The 20,704-nt window shown below is 45.7% G+C and overlaps 1 protein-coding gene across 1 annotated transcript in view; it reads right to left on the bottom strand.

The window, feature by feature from the left end:
* Window positions 1-13,296, bottom strand: part of wnk1b (WNK lysine deficient protein kinase 1b) — a 41,035-nt gene extending 27,739 nt beyond the window's left edge. Inside the window, exon 1 of the mRNA XM_068754982.1 lies at window positions 12,361-13,296. Within this exon, the coding sequence (XP_068611083.1) occupies window positions 12,361-13,296 (936 nt within the window). The remainder of the gene's footprint in view (window positions 1-12,360) is intronic.
* Between the last annotated feature and the right edge of the window lie 7,408 nt (window positions 13,297-20,704).

Raw genomic sequence — 20,704 nt, 5'->3', positions numbered from 1 at the left:
AGGAGGCCTCGCTAATGAGACTCATTCAAAGACAATGCAATAACGGATTCCAGGAGCAAAGTGGAACCAGGAAGTCGGATCGAAGCACAAAGGAGAACGTTAGAAGCTTTATTCAGGAGGTGACAGCCTTCCTTTCATCTGTCCAGAGTTCGTCTTTGCTATTATTTAGAATAATAAGGCACAGCACCAAGTAGTTAAGGTTTGCTCCGATTCGGCTGCTTTCATCGATCCAATCCCTCGCATCATTTATTTTCCTTTTTAAAGAACATAAGAAAAAGAAAAAGAAACTTCACGCACGTGACTTGTTGGGTCTGTAACCTACAAGTGGCGCCATCCTGTCGTCTTGCGAACGTTTCAAATTTCATGTCATACTCCCCCCAAAATTGTTTTTTTTTTACCTTAACATAAACATCCCCGTCTCGCACCGGAGTTCAACTCGTCACCCATTTAGGGTCCTGACCCAAAGCTTTCTAAAACAAGCCTGTTTGCTATTCCAGCTGCCGCCGCCTCAGCGTAATAGCTGGCAGACTGTTATAATTACAATAACGTACAGCTCCGTCGCCTCAGAGGAAACCATCATTAATCCCACAGTACGTCTGCGCACAATTAGCTTTTACGAATATCTGCACAATAGCCGAGCCGCCTACCTGCTGTCAAAGCGCACGCTCTGACACGCGGGGATAAGGACCGGCGTGCACGCACATACGCCTACATCCTACTTTAGACTCTGTGCGTATGCGATGGCTGATATAAAAGCCGTTCAACACGCAACAATGAGCGCGACATCTAAGCCCATGTTCACACAATCGCTGCTCATGATCCATACAATGAAGTATATGATAACAAGAGGGAAGGGCCAAGAAGCGACAGACACTGAGGAAGACTCGCCCGAAGGTAAAACAAGTTTGGACTCTGAATGTCGCTGGCTTGGATTCCACGTCGATTGCAAGGAGGGGGGGGGGGGGGGGGGGGTCAACAGTAAACTCAAGTTTTACTGGAAAGGTAAGCGTATAAATGCGTTACAAAGAAATCCCTGCCTCTTTAAATGACTACATCAACAAGTGTAAAAAAAAAAGGCACCTTTAAATGAATAACATCCTAAAACACACAAGGCAGGCGTGTGTACGTGTGAAAGTTGTTATGCCAGTGAGTGTAAAAAGAAACACTTAATTCCATAACACAAATACAGAAATGACTTGTTTTGGTCTGAAAGACACGTGGGTAAGCGCGCACTGGCAAAGGAAAGACAACGAAACATCTGGATAACCCGAGGGAGGGAGGGAGGGAGCAGCGAGCGGGTGGGTAATGTCAACAGAGAGGCTATCTGGATGAGATCAAAACACACACACACACAAAAGCATGTGCGCGCATACACAAAACACGCGTTGCATCATGTCGCTGGGGGGTTTACGCGGGGTCAGAAAAATAAGGAGGGCGTGAGGATAAGGCTTAGAGACCCGGGCAACGGATCAGGCACACGGCCCATGTATGGGCACCGGGGGGGAGAACGGGCTCGGCCGCCGGGTCTGCGTTGATGACTGTTTGGTTTTTGTGTGCCATTGAATGAATGCCCGTCTGTTCAAAAGGCTTCCGGAGGTTCAGGTGCACACAGGTGCAACCCCCCTTCAGAGGGTGAGAGGTGTGTGTGTGTGTGTGTGTGTCCATTAGAGGCAGCGCTTCCAAAAGACACCTGTCCATTATAAATCCTCTGCGAACCAGCAGCAGCGTCTTTGTGTGTCGGTGCTATAGGCTTTGAAAATGATTGGTTTCTCTGATAACCACATGAAGTTTGCTGCAACTATCAACTACAGGAAATCAAACGTTATCAACGAGATCCATTTTGAACCCTCTCCATTTGACAACATCCACGGTTCGCCTGCTAAGAAGGGAATGTAAAAATGTGACCCAAGAGCACGTCCTCTCCATATCCGGCTGCGGTGCCTCACAAATGAGGAAGAAGTTGTTGCACATTCAGATCAGGATGTTTCCAAAATATCTTCCCGGAGCTCCTTTTTTTTTTTTTTTGAGCACAGAGGAAATCAAACCATCCAAGCCTGACTGCTTAGCTCAAGCTCGTATTCCTGACACACAAAGCAACACAAGTTGCTAAGATGTGTCGCTAATCTTCATGAATATTTGTCATTCATCCGACGGCTGAGCCTGGATGCAAACGCTACAAAGGGGAAGGCAGGAAGAGGACAACGTGAAGACAATTGTCCAAACGCGGACTTTCATTCTGAAATATCTTCAAGCAAGGGGAAAAAAAAAAAAAAGTTTTAACAGAATCTAGTTTGACTTGAAAATGTGTGAAGCTAACCTCACCAGATCGCTGAAGGGCTAACCGGTGATGTAGACGAGTGATGGGGGTTTGGCGTGCAAACCCAGACACACACAGACACACACAGATGCACCAGAAATGATTGGTGAGATTGCGTGCTCACATCCTGTGGAGTCAGCACCGGACGCACATGATTCATGCGTCGGAGCTTCTCCTTCTCTTCTTCTATTCGTCTCTACTAATCCATCATCTTTCAGCAGGTCCCCCCTCAACAACCCCGACGCCGACCCCAAGTTTGACCTCTGACCCTGCTTCTCCGTGGGAGCCTCGCTCTCCCCGCCTGTGTGTGTCCGCGTGTTTAAGACATGTCAGAGTGCGACTGCATTCATACGTCTAAGCCACACGTTTCCTCAGCACTTGCAGTCAAACAAAACGTTGTCTTCGTCAATATCCCCTCTGCTGCTGAGTGTTTTGTTTCTCAAATGCAAACCGTTTTAAACAGACCATAACTGTTATTGCAAAACGTGTTGCTATGACGACTCTTGGACTTTCAGAAAAAGGATAAAGTGCATGACTGCTGTCATGTGACCGTCATCCTCATAAACGGGTGATTAGCGTCATCTTGTAAAAACAAAAAACACACAAAGCTAATGTTGCGCAACAGCCGCCATGACGCAACGCTCCAGGAAAGGTGGAAACGTAAGCCGCGTACTCGAAAGTTAAAGCATAACGGAAGCCAAGGCAGAAAATATGTGCCCAGACGCGTCTTTTAAGAGAAAGCGTTCTGCTATAAACCTCAATGTGTCTTTGTGTGTGTCTGAGGGTGACATTTAAATAAGACCGGAGAAATAAACTTTACTCTGCTGTAAACTCTGCCGACAAAAGGCCATTCCTCTTTCTAAAATTAACCCGAGAAGGGCGTGCTGATTAAGATCAATGCCTCGCAACTCCAGCTGTCCCCGACAGCCACGCTCTTCTTCTATGGTATGTTTGAGCAAAACGCAAAGTTGTTCAAGTACAGTAAAGTGGAGACGACTTGGTGATTAGAAGGAGAGGAAAGGAGGTAAATAAAACAGACCTAAAATATGAATCATGCGGCGCTGTTGCTGCCGCGAACACCACCAGCCCACGAGATGACTATTTATAGACAAAGAGGGGAAGAAGGAGAGGAGTGAAAGGCGAGAACAAAGGAGACAAGAAGGAGGACATAAAGAGTCCGCGATGAGGAGTGCATCAGTCAGGAGAAGACAACGGGTCGGGTCGGGGGGGGTAGAAGCGTGTTACAGGTGTATGTACCTGTTCCTGCCATGAGTCAGTGGGAAAAGGAAATTTGCCAACACAACATGAGTTAACAAGTCGGTTTTGTTTCTACATCTGGCAAGATTCAACCTATCCAATTACATGAAACACAAACCGTCAATTAATCCACCAAAAAAAGCATCCTCAGAGTGTAGGCAAATATCGTGCCTTTTGCTTTCCGACAGAGGAAAAGAGTCGCTAAAGACGGTTTTGATCAGTCGGTGCTTTCTCACAGAAACACATTTGGCCACTGCTCAATATTTACCCGGTTGGATTGCTCTGTAACGAACGGGTAAGCTAAATCAAACCTAACCGAAAACAAGTGAATGCTACGCTAAACAAAAACGTGAAAATTACATGTGGCTGTCAAAGTTTCCTTAAGGATATGCTAGCTTGGATTGCTAACAAGCGAAATAATTCGGTCAATGTTTGCTATTGCTGCTGCTAATTAAATGTTAAAATGCTTTAGCAAAAATTGCCCATTGCTGTTTGCTATAATAAACACATGTAATTTAAGTTGCTAAAAGCATCACCTGACCGAGGAAAACACACCTGGAGTCACTTTGTGGTCAACTTGTACCGGTAATTGCGGTAATCATGGAGCATTAACTTAATGAAAGGTTTCCCCTATCCTCACAGCTAAAACAGATTCAGTGGAAAAGCGTAGAACTCTACCTGGATGTTAACGCAGGTAATTCTAAAACGCTGTCTGTGAAGCCGGTGTGTGTGATTGGAAACAGGAAGCCAGTGTTCCACAAGTAAGTGAGGTACTGTGGCGTATGACAAAGCCGCGAATTAGCAGCTAAGTGTATCTAGCAGCTTCTGAAGTCTACCCAGATGTTGCCCGCAGTGAGGCAAAAAATGTTCTTCATGATCAAGCAACAAAAAATACGTTATAACACGACATAAGCTGTCCTGCAACGGGACTGCTGCACATTAGATCAATGTTATGCTATGCAGGCCTTGTGTACGGCATGCAGAAAACAACACAAAAAGCAAGCAGCAGCCAGAGTGTGCAGGTGTGATGTAGGCTGTGTGGTTTAGCACAACCTGCGAACATCTCATGTTTTCAGTCTTGCTTCCTACGCAACTGCCTCCGACGCTTTTCTTTAATGCACATTTCTCCTCATAGGGATAAAGATAGGCATAAAAAAAAAATATATAGGCAAAGAGCTTTTGCAGCCCCTATAGTTGCAAAATTCAGCTCTTGATTACTGAAAAACATCGAGAACAGCTTCAACACCCTAACCTGTTCTTCTGCAAACAAAGCCACATGGCAATGCAGGAACGCATGCCAGCCCACACATCAAACAGACAGGCGGAACACACAGGAAGACGTAAGAGCTTAGAGAGGCATGTATAAGTCGAACCACGACAACAGGATCTTCATGCGGCTCAAAACTCGTGGCTTGCTTCACCCATATTCCTCCCGGAGCTAAATTCGATAAATGGCACGCAAAAAAAAAAAAAATGAAGCAGACAGTTGAACAAATTCCTCTAAGAGTGGAAGCTGAACCACAGCATCGGGGTAGATGTCTGCGTTACACTCTTGTGCAAATAGACCCAGGGCTGGTTAGCCTCTGGATATCCAATAAACAACGGAGAAGACAATGGCCTAAAGTGCACAAGTTAAGACTGCAGAGGATCCACAGTCCATTACCTTCAAAAGCTCCCATTGGTCTTCGGTCTCCGTCTCCCTCTCTCTCTCTCTTTCTACATATCCCAGAATTGGCGCTAAATATTGTTGACAATATTTAGCGCCAATTTTATTTTCAGTCCCCCGGCCTCTGGAGTTTTTAGATTTGGCATTTGCCTGTATAAGAATCTTGTACAAGAAGTTCTGTGAAGAAATTTCCTCGGGTGCTACAAAAAAAACAGTGTATAAAAATGTACTAGTCAGAATTCCTTTAGTAGTCTAAATACTCATTTAAATAGAAAGATAGACTAATTGATCTAATTAAATTGTATTACAATACTAGTTGTCCTGAAGGTTACTCAAAGTGCACATTCAACCAAGCAGACACGCACGAGTGCACTTAATGAACGCAAGTCCATTAGCTATAATCTGCACACACACTTAAACAGATATTTCTACTCAAATATGAATGGAGTCAGAATGAATGGAGGTTTTCGGGAGGGGCGGGGCGGGGGGCAAACGCACACATACAAACAAACACAAAAAGCCCACCCAAATAGAAGAGGGACAAGTCTGTGCTACTCTGTCTTTACGTGTCTTTTTCATCATTCTTCTTGTTCGCTCGCTGCCCCCCCCCCCCCCCCCGCCCCCCGCCCCCCGCGTGAACAACAACAGGGAAACAGAGGTGAGCTTTTTATCACCTATAACAAAATGAAAAGACGACAACCCAAAACACATTTATCCACGTGCACAAAGGAAGGGCGACAGTAAATAAACAGACCTGACCTGACCCCTCAGTCAATGCTGCTTTGTTAAAAATGTAGGCGTGTGCGTGTGTGTGTGCATGTGTGTGTCTCTGTGCATGTAGTTATGCACCCAGGAGAGATGGGTGGGACGTTGTTTGGCTTTGCATGTGACAGAAATAAATAGGACTGTTTTATGATAGCTCAAGTTGAGGTATGTCGTCCAGTGAAGACCAACATATCACAGAAAAAAGTTTTTTTCAACCAGAATACCACACGAGTACCATTAGAAAGTACTTTCTGGTTTATTGCATGTTGAAGTCCTCGGCCGCAGCTGTTCCAGCCTCACACCCGTCCTGCGGTATTAAAAAAGGATAGAAGGGGCTTTCTCATACAAATCAAAAGGCGCTGAGCGAGTCGTGTGACCCCCGCTCTGTGGCGATTACATCACACAGACTGTGGTTTATGACGGATCGACTCCTCCGGACTGCTAATCCGGTGGCGATGACGTCCCACCTCACTGCCCTGGCCTCGTCCTAAAGCTCTAATAGAATTTGTTCAGACAGGAATGTAGAACCGCATCCAACCGCAGCTCATCGACATTAGCATTATTTGTTTTCTGCATAAGTAATTAAAGTTTACAAAGCAGCTACACAATCAAACTTAAATGGCGTATGACACAAATACATCCGCATGGACAGACACCACTCATTTCTGCTCCGGTTAGGGCTCAGCAGATGACACTCGGCTGCTCTGCTTCTATAAATAGTACAGAAAGAAAGAAGTGAAAGGGGGGGGGGGGAAATCCCATCTCTTCCCTCGCCGTCTCCGTCTCCTCAAGAAGAGACGGCGAGAGCGTGGCATCGAGCCACGGGACAGATCAACAGTTCTCTCGTTTTTTTGTGCCACCGTCCTTTTACTTTGTGTACATCTAAAATACAGCATGGATGTACATTTGTGAAGACATGTCCAATGGAGGAGACGGGCGTGTGCAGCTAGGTTGACAGGCGACGTCTGGAAGATGCTAAAGTATTTAGCACAAAAAGGAATAAGAATTATGAGGATAATTAGCATGACAGACAGACAGACAGAGAGTCTAGATGCATGACAGCCAGCACATACATTTATTGTTGGGGGGGGGGGGGTAACATACCCCAACCCAATCCACTAAGGACTGACATCTTATCATTGGAATGTGGGATATGATGAAACCAAAGGGCCCCTCTCCACACACACACACACACACACACACACAAAGAAGGGGTGAACAAAGAAACAGGAACTCAGTTGCACATGCTCACACACCCTATACAAACTGAGGAGAGGACGGACACACACACACACACACACACACACACACACACACACACACACTAGGTAAGACTTGAAACAAAGACAGACCAGATGAGCTGTAAAGGCCGCTTCACACCGATTCAGACAAGTGGCAGCAAAAAGACTAAATCACTTAATGTCAAATTAAGCACTCCCTATCATCCTGTATAAAAACATATGGGGGGGGGGGGGGGGGGGGTTCGTTATATTGCTTCATCTCTGAGATGGCAGCGACAGTAGAAGATCAATGGAGCGAGTGAAGATGTGGACAAAGGATGTCCCATTTTTGAGATGTTTTGTGTGAGACCTGTGTGAATAGCAGCTAGCAGCAATTAGTGGCTACCTCAAGGAAAAGGGGAGTTATATGCAGATGACACCATGTTATACATCACACATCTTGCTTGGGCAGTGGCGTCGTGCAATCCAAAAAAAGTCACGGGCAACTTAATGTTGCCGTTGCTTTATTTAGTTCCTTAATGCCTTAAGGCTCGGTATATGTGTGAAGACATTAATTTCTTTTTATTCCTGTGGTTACAGATAGTGGACTGTAATTGAGATGCCAAAGGCTGTGTTTTAACCAGAACCACTTTGAACCTGTCTGGGACAACTGCTGTTTTAACCATGATAACCACTTTAGACAGATGCTGAATCCCCACCGATTAGAGTCAAGTTGCCTCTGGGATCTGCTGTCAGTCGCACCTTAGTGGACCAAGCACAGGCCCAAACGTACCTAGTAGCGCTACACGCAGTGCATCTAGGGTAGAGGAAGTACAGCGCAGGCCAAACATAAACGAACACGGGAGAGGGAGGGATTTCGGTTCGCTTTAGCAATCGCAGTATGAAAACAGAAGCGAAACAAGCGATAAATGCGACAACCAGCTCCCGAATCGAACCGGAGTCCGATTGGTCAGGTGTGAAAACGACTCAAGTTAAGTAGTCAGCATTTCCCCATGCTGGGGGTGGTTTCAGTCTTTCAGAGGAATTGGAATGCGTTCAGATTCGACACTTTGGACTCAAAGCAACGTGACCCAATCCCATGCCACTGATCTGCAGCTGTCGGCCAATAGCGGCTCTAACCTCCCAGGAAGTGATTAGCCCTTACAATGGTCTGTATTGTTTTTGCAGTTTCCTGGCAAAAAAAAAAAGATAAAATGCAAAAGACAATAAACCTCTTTACAATTAGTCCTGCTACAGCAGACATTCTGGGCTTCCTCGATAATTACTGAATGTAATAGGGGTGCAGTTAGAAAAATTGGAGATGCCTGAATTAAAATCTTTGGGGTAAAAAAAAAAAAGAAAAGAAAAAAGAAAGTAGTGATAACAAAAAATGATTACAGAATGAAAGAGTCAGCAGCAGAGAAAGAACTGGACAACAAAGTCCCTCCTCCTCATTTCAGCGCATGGGGTCTAAAGTCAGGGGGAAGGGATTAAGACGAATAGAGAAACAGACGAGAGAAAGAAAGTAATGAGCGGAGCAAGAATAGAGGTGAGCAATAAATACAGGGAGATGCAAAATTTCACTGGGATTAGCAAAAAATTGTCATTGTGTCTCATCCAAGGTTTGTCCCCCCCGACGCATTCCTTTAACGCACACGCATTTCAATCCCTGCATCAGCTGCAGGCGCACACACAAATGCACAGCGACACACTCGGCGCATAACAATGATGTACGCCGCTAGATCTAAGGCGATTACACCAAAGACGCACCGCCAGCAGTTTTCAAAAGGTTCAAAAGGTTTTTTTTTTGCCTCAATATACATGTAAAATGTAAACACTTGCCACCTTAAAACATCTTTTTTGCTTTTTGCATATGAGGAAGCGTCAGCTTCTACGTCTCCCTTCCTTTGTCGCTCGCAGCCGGTTAGTAACATCACCGAAAGACGAGGGGAGTCGAAGGAATCGAGTGACAAAATGAATGAACAGATTCCCTCCTTCACCTCCACCTCAAAGAGTCATCAATCTGTTTTTGGACACCCTTAGTCCATGACGATTATGCAGCTGGGTCAAACTTATCCGTCCCGGATGACGGATAAGTGGCGACGTAATGGTTACGATTGTTTTCTATTGGCGGATGGTGACCGTCCCCATCCTGACTAGAGCAGGAAAACGACAGCTGCTGCCCGGCCCAGCTGTAAACTCTCTGTTCAGGTGGTTCTGAAACGGCTTTGTCCGTCGCAGGAAACATTTCCTCTTTACATTCTCATGATTAAACAGTCCAGCTCATCAACAGAGAGTCTAAACCTCCACCCAGGCAAAGATACCTTCTCCCCGACCATTTGCATCAATATTTATATGCCACAAGATGATTTAGGTTTTTTTTTTCCACCATTAATAAACAATTATGAAAACTTTTTTTTTTTTTTCCATACAGGAAGCAGCTGGTCCAGACGAGTTAGCACTTCCTGTTCTGGTGGGCAGGCTTCTCAGAACTCTATCGCCAGCTCTGATCTCATAACTGTTAGAACATGTAATGCAAATCCGTCAGTGTCTCCCTGCATACACACATTAACTCACCTGAAGGCTTACATTTGCATGTGAACATGCATTAGCTTAGCCGCTAATAAGCAAATGGGCACAGAGTAACTTATTTTGGAGACATGCTTTCAAACCTTTACAAGAAAATTAAACTGCAGAGGCAGTTTCCTGTACTTTCATCTTGTGTGTGTGTGTGTGTGTTGCTATAAAAGTTTTTTTTATAGAAACTACTGACTCAATCAGCAATGAGAACTATTCTGACAGCTGCACAGTTTGCTCTTTTGTCAGGGAAATCTGAACCTCTGGAAAGTAAAACCAACCGGCAGTTTAAAATTGGGTCATAGCTGTAAACAAACTGCTTGAAAGCCTCGACTGCAGTGATATCACCGAGTTATGTGCATCTCTATGCAACAAGTACAGCAGGAGAACGTGAATATTGTATTTAATAACAATAACATTCTACTCGTGCAATATCTGCACGCGGGAGAAGTGCTGAGCACAGAGTGAAAACGTAAGGCACGGACTGAATGACGGTTATTGAAAGGGAGCCCCGTGTGTGTGTGTGTGTGTGTGTTTGTGTGTGTGTGTGTGTGGAGTGTGTGTGTGTGTGTGTGTGTGTGTGTGTGTGCGTGTGCGCGTGCGTGTGTGTGTGTGTGTGTGTGTGCGCGTGCGTGTGTGTGTGGGCGTGTGTGTGCGTGTGCGTGTGTGTGTGTGTGTGTGTGTGTGTGTGGAGTGGGTTAATCTGCCTTACTTTGCTGTAGTGAGAAGAATTTCAAGGTCTTTTGAGTGCCAGTGGAGCTAAGAGCCTAAAGGTCTCTCTGTCTCTCTCTCTCTCTCAAACACACACACACACACACACAAACTCAGGGTCGCCTCTTCTTTTCATCCTCAGTTGCTCCTCTCCGTCCTCCTCCTCCTCCCCTTCCACTGCCTTTGTCTACTCTCCCCTTTCCTCCATCCCCTGAACTCCTGCCCCCTCCTTTCGTAAACTCCTGCTCCTGCTATTTCCCGCTGCCTTCATCCTTCTCCTCTTCGCGTCCTCCAAATGGCAACCAAAAAAATGGAATGTTTTGCCACTTCCTCCTGTGCTTTTACATCTCTGTCACACTCTTCCCCGCTCTGGCACAAAGCCGTTGAACAGGCTCTTAGTGATTCAGACACAACAGGGTTGACCTTTGACCTCCAAACCCCTCCCCCCCCATCCCTGACCTCTTGGAGCGTTGCGTCTCTCCGCTTTCTCTTCCGTTTTACATCGTTTTACTGCCTTGTAGTTGACTCACTCCATTAACTTGATCCTCCTTTCATGGAACACGCGTGCAGGAGCGTCACCAAGTCACTGCCACCGAGGGAATAGCACCGGCAGCTCCTCAAGAGCCACTCGTTTTTAAAGCGCAGCTACTTGCCCCCGGACTGATAGAGATCACCTTCAAACACAAAGACCAAAGACCAAAGCAAACATTTCATGTTTCCCCTTCATAAACACATTCATCAACGAAGCAGCCAGCACGATACTGAAGCCTAAATTATCGTCTTTCTAATCACCATCCTCTTTCAGTCTAACCTTCTGGTGACCTTCTTTCTTGCCGTTTTTACCCAATCATGGATCCTCACTCAAGGAAAATCCTCCAAATCTCACCCGTCCTCTCCTTCCATCAACGCAAGCTGTCAATCAGTCGCCAAAAAGACACGCGATCCACCTCTTAAACGCACACGCAGTCACTTTACGACCCAAACAACTTCAGTTGCATGAGTGCGAGTCAAAGGGATGCAAACACACACACACACACACACACACACACACGCACACACGTACTAACATACTTTGCACATGTAGAAACACAACAACTCCCACAGATCTCCAGTTCCCCGTGCCCACCCAGTGATTGGTTGTGTGTGTGTGTGTGTGTGTGCGTGTGTGTGTAATGCTACTCCTATCCTTCCATCACATGTCAGCAGTTGCTCAGTCTTTTACACGCACATAGGATTAGACTTTGTGGACTCGTACTCGCCTCTGCAAGCACACAGCCCATTTACCTCAGGCCTACCCTTTAAGAAGACAGGCAGCGTATGATGTTTGACAGAGGCCTTCATCAAACTCATCCAGGGCGTCGACAGCGTTGTACTGGTCATCCAATTAAATTCTAACGCTAAAAAATCACCTAGAAATTCAATCCAAGTGGAGTCCGGCCTGATTTAGCTCCCTTTGACCCGGCGCGGCGCCAAGATTCTCTTTCCTCGGTTTAACAAACAAGAGAGAAACTAAGAAAGAAAGAGAAAGGGGCATCTGTGACAGAGAGAGAGAGAGAGCGAGAGAGAGAGAGAGAGAGACGGATAGCAGATGGAAGTTGTTTTCCGATAAACAAGTTGCCGTTTCCTAGACGCGGGACATCAGGCGAAGATGATTTTGATTTCCTGGGATTCAGGGAGACTCGAGGAGCATCTCGTGATTTGAGACGACAGGAAAAACAACCGAGTATAACGAGGACAAGGAGCGTCAGGTACAGACCGAGAAAAACAACCGAGTATAACGAGGACAAGGAGCGTCAGGTACAGACCGAGTCAGATGGAGGAGGGGATGAGAGTTTGCGCGGACTCACCTGGAGTTCGCACCACGCCACTTCCACGGTCGTCTCCGTATCCAGTCCCTTGTACACGGTCTTGAAAGATCCTCTTCCAATTTCAATGTCAAATTTAAGGAAGCGTCCGTCCGGCGACGTTCCCACCGCTTTCGTTTCCACCTCCTCTATGTCCTCTTGTACGCGTTTCTCAGCTTCCCTCTGCTCCGCCCGTGCTTTCGCTTGCCCCTTCTCCTCCTCCGTCTCCTTCTTCTCCTCGCTCGGACTGCTGACGCTACCCCCGTCCACGTTTTCCACCACCTTTCCGTCTCTGGACACTCGTACGTCCTCTGGCCCCCTGGGATGCAGCGCGACTTCGGGCTGCTTGCCTGCACTCCTGCTGCTAACATCCGACACGGTCGGGCTGGGCTCTTCGGCTGCCCCCCCTGCACCGTGTTCAACGCGGCCGCTTGCGGTTGCAGCAACCGAGGCATCGCCCGCGACTACAGTTCCCTCTGCATTTGGCACCCGGGCCTCCGCAGCTGCCTCGCCGAGCCCAACGCCAGGTTGAAAGGCGGACGGTTGCACATGAGGACCCCTCGGGATGACCCCAAGGTCAGCATTGTGGAGCCCGGGGCCGGGGCCACAGGGCTGCGGGGTGCAGGATGTGGGAGGCCCTTCACAATCTGGAGGTGAGGTGAGGATCACAGCCGCCTTGCTGGGCAGGTCCAAAGCCGTGGCGTTCGAGTCACAAATGACACTCCGCCGGAAAAAGCGATGCTCGGCTGTTTTAGAGTCTCTATCCATCGTGTGGCGCCGCCGCCGCTGAACCTCGGGGTGTCCGGCGAGCTTCTCCACGACAAGTGAATCTGAACTGGCGGCGCCGTTCACATTTTTGTGGGGGGTTTGTGGGGATGGAACGGGAGAGGGGGCTGGCGCGATGAATTTCACCACTTTGCTGCTATTACCTTCAGACATTCCTCCTCAGGGCTCAGTCCACAAAAGAGAAATTCTGGATGTATAAATAAGGAGTTATTTCACATTAATAATCGAAGCTGTGTGTAAACTGTGTGCAGGGCACGAATCAAGACGAGGAAGCTCCGTTTGAAAATAAAATATCTCTTAAATCTCCCAAGAAACCCAAATAAAACCCACACAGATCTACGGGTTACAAAAGAAAAACAGATCTGTAACTCTCCAATTAAATCGACTTCCTTTTTGCAACTACTTCAACAAGATAGTTCCTATAAGGCCCCTCAGTACGGGGTTCAGGGAAACCCCAGGAGATAGGAAGGGGCCTTTGATTAAAGACTGAGGAGGGAAGGGATGAAAGACAAAAGGAGGGGGGGTGCAAGCACTGCAAAAAGGCGACCACCGTCAAATTAACATCCAAATCCATCCTGATGCCAGCATCCAAAGGGGGACGACCATGACATGGAAGGACTGGAGCTTTAACAGACCAGTACGCCCCCCCCCCATAGGCCGCTGAGTCCAAACGTGAATGGAATCCGAGCAGGTACAGCGCCGACGCCCCCACTGCTTCCTTGGAGGGTGCTGGGCTGTCCGGTGCGGGCCAGAGGCCAAGTGTGGCCCAGCCTGGCCCAGCTGGATCTGTCTGCCGTCGTCACTGGGGGGGGGGGGGGGGGGGGGGGGGAAACAGCGTTAGGATGAGAGTAGTTTTATGCAGTCAAATGTCATTTTGTTCGCCGTCAGAGTGTCTGAGATCACACAAGCTCCAGATAACGACACATTGATTGATGTGATTTATGAGTTCCTTTGACTTGGGTTGAGAACGGCTATAATTATTAATGCTAACAAGAAAGAACTCTGTATCCAAACCCCCCCCCCCCCCCCCTTTGTTGCCGTGTAGTTAATGCAGATGAGCGCGCAACTAATTGCTCCACGTTTCCAAATTTAGCCCCAGGTCGCCACAGCCGGGCTGACCCCCGAGGTTAGGCGATTCAGCAGCTTGGCTCGGGATGAGAGGAGAGGAGAGGAGACACTCAGAACTGCACAGCAACCGGACGCGTATCTGAGTACACTGTACGAGTATTTCCATGTCCCATAAGAGTAAACCCGCTCGAAGCGGCTCGCATCACGTCCGACGGATGATTCATCGTCTTTTATCGCGGCATGCCCGGAACGGCAGCTGCTTCGCCGCGTCGCGTTAGAAATCAATGCTAGAACACAGATTCATATCAAACGAGTCGTAGCAGGTTTTTATCGACTCCGGCGGACACCTTGCAATTATCCATCGTCGTCGTATCCGAGTGGTTGAACGGTTTACACGGCGCACGCCATCTTTATTTTGATCTCCTGACATTCTATTCATCGCTTGAGCGCTTTATTTCTCCTCCGATTGCTCCTCCTGGGCTGCTGGAAGGAGAGAGTCTCCCCCCCCCCCCCCCAATAAAGTTCCTTTCTTGAAGGAGCATGATGAAAACGCATTATTAAGTGGATCTTGAACTTGTTATAAGTGCGCCAGTAAAACAAACTGCACAAACCACTTTGGCATTTACGAAACCAGTTGACGTGCGACTGCTCCGCGGCCGAAGCCGGCTGCAGCCTGGAAGAAGGCCAAGTCCCATCCTCTCTGCGACGACGTGACGCATGCTGAAAAGACGCTCTTAAATACCCGGTTAAGTGCTCACCATTGATCGCTTCAGGCCGACCGCCCGTTGTGAGGGAAGTCAGCACAGGAATGGCACTGAGGAAGGTCACGGTAGATGTGTGCCTCCAGCCTAGCTCAGTAAAACGCTTCTTTATTCATTCATTTAAAAAAAAAAGTATCATGTGCAACTTTATTTGTTAATCAAATACTTGAATAATGACTATGATTATGGAGCTACTTTGCATATGAGCGCAACTGGCTAGGGATGCAGAACCAGATATCTCAGATTCCAGTGCAAGGACTCTTACATGAACCATTAGTCGACAAACGGTAGCCATGCCAACGGAACCAACCAACGAGACACAGGCCGTCTCGGTTATATGGATAAATCATGTTGGATAAACTTAAATGATCTCATAAGCGATGCGGCGGTGAAATTAATTCAAGCGTAATGGTGAAAACAGCCGTCTTTTTTCTTGTTGCGGGAATGACATGCATCTTATTTAAGGTCTGAGTCATGAGAGGATGGTGAAGCGATTTCACAACGGAGAGGGGAAGTTGCCACGGCAGCCAGATAACCGTGAAAAAATAAGTCATTTATCTTAAAAATGTTGGTATTTAAAGTAAACCGTGAAGCATCTTAAATGAACAAGATTTTTTGTGTAATGGGAAAGTATCGCTGTTTGACCAATCAGATTGGAACCAAACTTTACAGTTCCGTGCACAAAGCCCACTTGCATTTAAGCACTACTTAAGTATTTATAGATTATTAACTATTGTATTTTGGCAAAATAACTTGCTTGCTGCAAAATCTAATCTACATATAAAAGCATGGCCACGGGCTTTTGCCATTTACTAAGCAAACTAGCCATTTTTGTTGATGTTAACTCTAATGACCAGTTACTGCCCTCTTGTGGACATAGACGCATGAAAGGTAACAGGTAAATAGTTTAAAGCTAACACTTTGATATGTACAAAGAGCGTAAATTGCCTTTTTGATTTACAAGGTGCAAATAATCAATCAATTAGTTGATGACGACGACGTTGGGTTGGCCACGCTCTGGCTTCCCTAACAATTGTCAAAATTATTTTAAATTAAAAAAAATAGTTAAAACTGACAAATGGAAACATGAACGCAAAAAAATAAAACAATTTCGTTTAAATTGAGCTCTTGTGAAGGTCCTGTATATTTAAAAAATAAAATAAAATACCACAAAACCCCAGGAGGAAAAAAAAAAGGCACGCGCGGCGCTAGCTCGGCTAAATGCTATCTTGTACAAAATGACAACTATTGTCTGAGTATTATTTCGTTACTAATGTCTCGAACAGCCCCCCCCCCCCCAAAAAAACGAGGCAATGCAGTAAAACTTTACCGACAGACCGGTCACGACTCGGATAAAGCCCCGAATTAAAAAAAAAAAAAAGCAATAAAGATTTACTGTTACCTCTCACATCAGTGTGGGCTGGAGTGTCACCGTGGAGAAATGTTAATATAAAAAAAAAAAAACTTGATTGAAGAGCCTCTGCGGGGGGGGGGGGGGGTCACGCAGGAATAACGCTAGCTTCAGCGGTGTCCCCGTAAAATAGTCCGGTGAGCGGTCCGTGCAGCGACCCCCCCCCCAGCCGACAGACGGACACCTCCCACCGGGTAGAGAAGACAAGTTTTCTCGCTAGCTCCGCTGCTGCTTCTGTCTTCTGTGATGTCCGGGTATACTATTCAAGCGCACCCAAAAGGCACGAGTCTCCCTCAGAGATGCTATATCCTCATCCGCACCGACATCCCGGCCCGTCACCGCCGCTTCTCGCTCCTCTTAATCCGCCGCGAGTCGCGGTTGTTCCCGGTATACCGGACAGCGGACCGCGCAGCTCTCCGCTCTTCTCTCTGGCGATGACTCGACAAGGCGACGGCACGGCGAGGCTTTCACGCAAAGACTTTGACGCAACAAGTCCGCCATCGTTGACATGGGTGATACAGGAAATGGGGCGTTCCTTCAAAATAAAACTCACACGCAAGAAATGTGCGTTCATGGAAGAAGTTAAGAAAGATCTAGTTAAGAAACACGCGCATCATCTTAGAGAGGATTGTACATTTATGTAATTGAATTTTTCTGGGTTATATATTTGTGAGATCGCTGTAGAGCTCCGCTGCAATTTACTCGTTCTCCATTACATGTCTTATTTTGAAAGAACTGCGCGATTGGTTGGTGTGATCGGAAATAAATTCCTTTGCGCATTTCTCACGTTTTCTGTTTCGTGAAAAGCGTTGTAAATTTTCAGTGGAATGTGTTGTAATGTTAACGTCATAATTTTTGGCCAGTTTTTATTATTATTATTTTTCTAACCCATTTATGCAAACTGATTATTTTGGCCTCCATCTTTTGTTTTTATGACATTAGAATTCCTACAACAGAACCTGTAATTATATTCACTGTTCCTATCAGGTATGGTATTTTAAGTAGCCCAAACAAATTATGTGTCCTTTCTAAATTTGTTTGTCATATTCGTGAATGTTTTCCTGACTAGCAATTAAATATCATTCTTAAAATATAGTATGATGAAGTAACAATAAGTCATTTACTGGCAGAACCTCAAACAGGAAGTGCTTTTCATTTATTTATTTATTTATTTATTACGGTTGTCTTGGCACTTACAGCCAGAGGTAAATTCCTTCAGCTACACCGCAGGTACATCACATGTTGTTCTTTGTTTCATTTATTTAATATCTGGTTTATGTGTCATCACAATTGTTCATCAATGATGACTCATGTTTCTAGAAATCACTGTACACCATCATGTAGTCTCTCTCTCTCTCTTTCAGTGCGTGTGTGTGTCTGTGTCTCTTACTCATGTGCGTGATCATACCAGTTCTTTACTCCTGAAAAATCTCTCTACTGTATTACTTTTTCACTTTTGTAACTTTAACTAAAGATACGTGAATAAAATGAGACCTGGAGTCACCAAATATCATTTGCAGTCTTGTTGTTGTTTTTTTAAAGGCTGATTGGATTTCATTGGGAAAAGTAATCCCAAATTCCTTTTAAATCCAACAAGAATTTAAGCCCTATTGACTAATGTATACATTCTGGCCGTATCTTATCGATTGTGGCTGTTATCTAAGCTTCGGCTCCTAATAGCGAGATAAGCCGCCCAGCAATTGCTGCTGTGCAATCGGCAAACACTCTAGGAATGATTAAGATTCACTCTAGATGTTTTCATATCTGCATGGCTTCCGAGGCAGGTACACTGGCGCTTCCATGCAGAACAGATCAGTCAGTTCAAGTCCCGATTCCTTACCTGTGTGTCCACACATGCTACACATGTTTATCCTGCACGTTGCTTAAGGCGGTGAAACTATATGCAGGGTTGCAACATCAACTTCAGAGCAAGTCAGGGCTTAACGCACTTTTGTGAAGTATGCAAAGAAACCAATAAAAGCCTACCATGTACAGAGTTTATTTGTAACTGCCTCAAATGCAACATTTTTTTGTCTTTCCTCATCGAATACTCCATCAATAGCATGATTTGCCATGGGTATTTACTATTTAAGCATGAAATAGTTTTGCTTTGCTGATTAGTGGGAAAGGAAATGTAGCTGAAGTCCAAATCCTGGACTGGATATTTCTTCATCTTAAGATGCTTGGTTTTGCTTGCATTGCTCACGCTGCTACATGCGGGGAAAACCTGCTAAAAAGCTGAGCGACGCAAATCACTTCCTCTCCTTTTTTTATTGTCTGTGGTCTGGAGGCAGTGAAATGCACCGTTTTCTGTACGATCACATCCTGTTGGTGGTGAGTTGAACTGTGTGTTATAGATGATACATGGCTGGTCCTATTACACAGAAGTATATCTTCAGTTGTGATCAAAGCTAAAAAAAAAAAAAGAGAAGTATTTTAAAGGAATTTAACTTTATCCAATAAAGGACATTTTCTAAATGTTTACACAACAGAATCAGTGCCGAATCAAGCAGCAGTGCATCCTTCTACCAGATAGAGTCACTAAAGAGTTCAGAGTTAATGTCTGCTTTGATAGATTTCACCTGATTTCACTGTAAATGAGAATTTTCCACTCATTCCTTCTCTCTGAGCCTCTGTGGTTACTTATGGCTCCCAGCAGACCGATTAGAAACACATTTCTCTACTCAGGCCTGACCCCCCCCCCCAGTCCAAATTGGTGGCAATTAACATAAATGAGGTTTTGTCTCCCAGCGGGCTGAGGAATAAGTTAAATATGAAATGGTGTGTTGGTCTCAAGCTGTATTGATACAAGACAGGAAAGCCTGAAAGGAGAAGACGGGAGAGGAGATCGTGGTGAAATGGCGTGGGAGTGGTCGGTGGTGATGCAAAGACCTTATCACATCATGTTATTGCTAAGTATTTGCAAAAACATTCACATTTGAGAGAGTTCAATCCAACAATTTACTGGAATTTCTCTGCAAAAATTCCACAAGGTAACTGCGGGGAACCGGAGAACTACCAGCATGTGTGTGCGTGTCTGCAATGGAGTATGTGCATGTGCAGTATGCTGAAAGTCCTTAAAGAGCAGTAATTTAGTTAAAGGTTATACACTTATGTCAACTGCTGTTCTCTTTTTTTTTCACACTAAACTGGCAGCTTGCAGCAAACATGTGGAACCAAATGTTGTTGCTGTGCAAAATATGAAAGTGCAAGAGAGCAGGGTCAAGAGGGAGGCTTAGCCAGACACGCAAGTCTCTTCAAGACAAAATTGGAGTGCAGAAGGGCAGTGGACAGGTGGAGGGTGTTACCATACCATCATTTAATGAGTGTCTGGGTTGTGCTTTAAAATTCAATTTCCTGTTTCGCACAGCGCAAAAAAAAAAAAGCAAACGTTTCCTCTGAAGTAATCAATTTAAAGCCACTAAAGCATTCAACAATGAATGAGGGAAATGTGCGGGGGGGGGGGGGGGGGCGCAATTTTAGGCCAACAACAAAAAGCTTTTTCAATATGAATAAATATTCTACGTGCATTATGTATTTTCACATCTGTGCGTGTGCATGATTGGTCTTTCTCCTTCTCCACCTGGGCAGGTGATTTTGGTTCAAAGCCCTCCTGCAGTGACTGAATTCATGAACATTTATTTGCAGCATTTTTGGAAACATCCAATTTTGATAAATAGGTGCAACGACAGTGCTCGTTCTATAACAGTGTTTAATGGGGGGGGGGCTGCAGGGCTCAGAGCAGGATGCACTTAAATTGTCATGAGTTTTTGACCCATTTTTCCCCTCATAACAACCCTGTTTTCTCAAGATGTCTGAAGCGGATGAGTGCTTTTTTTCATTATAAGCATATGTGCACTCTTCTTTTGTCAGATGCTAACGAGTTTGCTGGTCTTTGCTGTTAGATAAACTCTCATCAGGATGCAACGCTCCTTCCCTTGGATGCATTTGCATGTGAAGTGATATACGCAATCGCATATCTGCAGGCGTGCGTCTGCAGGCGCTCAAGCGTTTGATCTGATATTTGCACTGTTACCAGATGGTATCACACGCTACCTGTTGAGCCACTGTATGCATGTGTGTGAGTGCGTGTGCATCAATACGACATTGTACAAAGGTCCTTTCTTTTCCCGAATGAGAGGCAGCACTGTCTGGCATACTGGTGTTTGTATGTGCGCGCATGTATACAGATGGTGGTAAAAAAAAAAAAAAAAAGCAAGGGGTCAGCACAGCCTGGCACTCAGCGGCTGAAGCCCGATCTTTGTGTGTGTGTGTGTGTGTTGTCTGTGTGAAAGAGAGAGAGAGTGCATCCAAATGAACG

This window comes from Brachionichthys hirsutus, chromosome 22, assembly GCF_040956055.1.
Source record: "Brachionichthys hirsutus isolate HB-005 chromosome 22, CSIRO-AGI_Bhir_v1, whole genome shotgun sequence".
NCBI lineage: Eukaryota > Metazoa > Chordata > Actinopteri > Lophiiformes > Brachionichthyidae > Brachionichthys > Brachionichthys hirsutus.
This window is presented reverse-complemented; position numbering and strand designations above follow the sequence as displayed.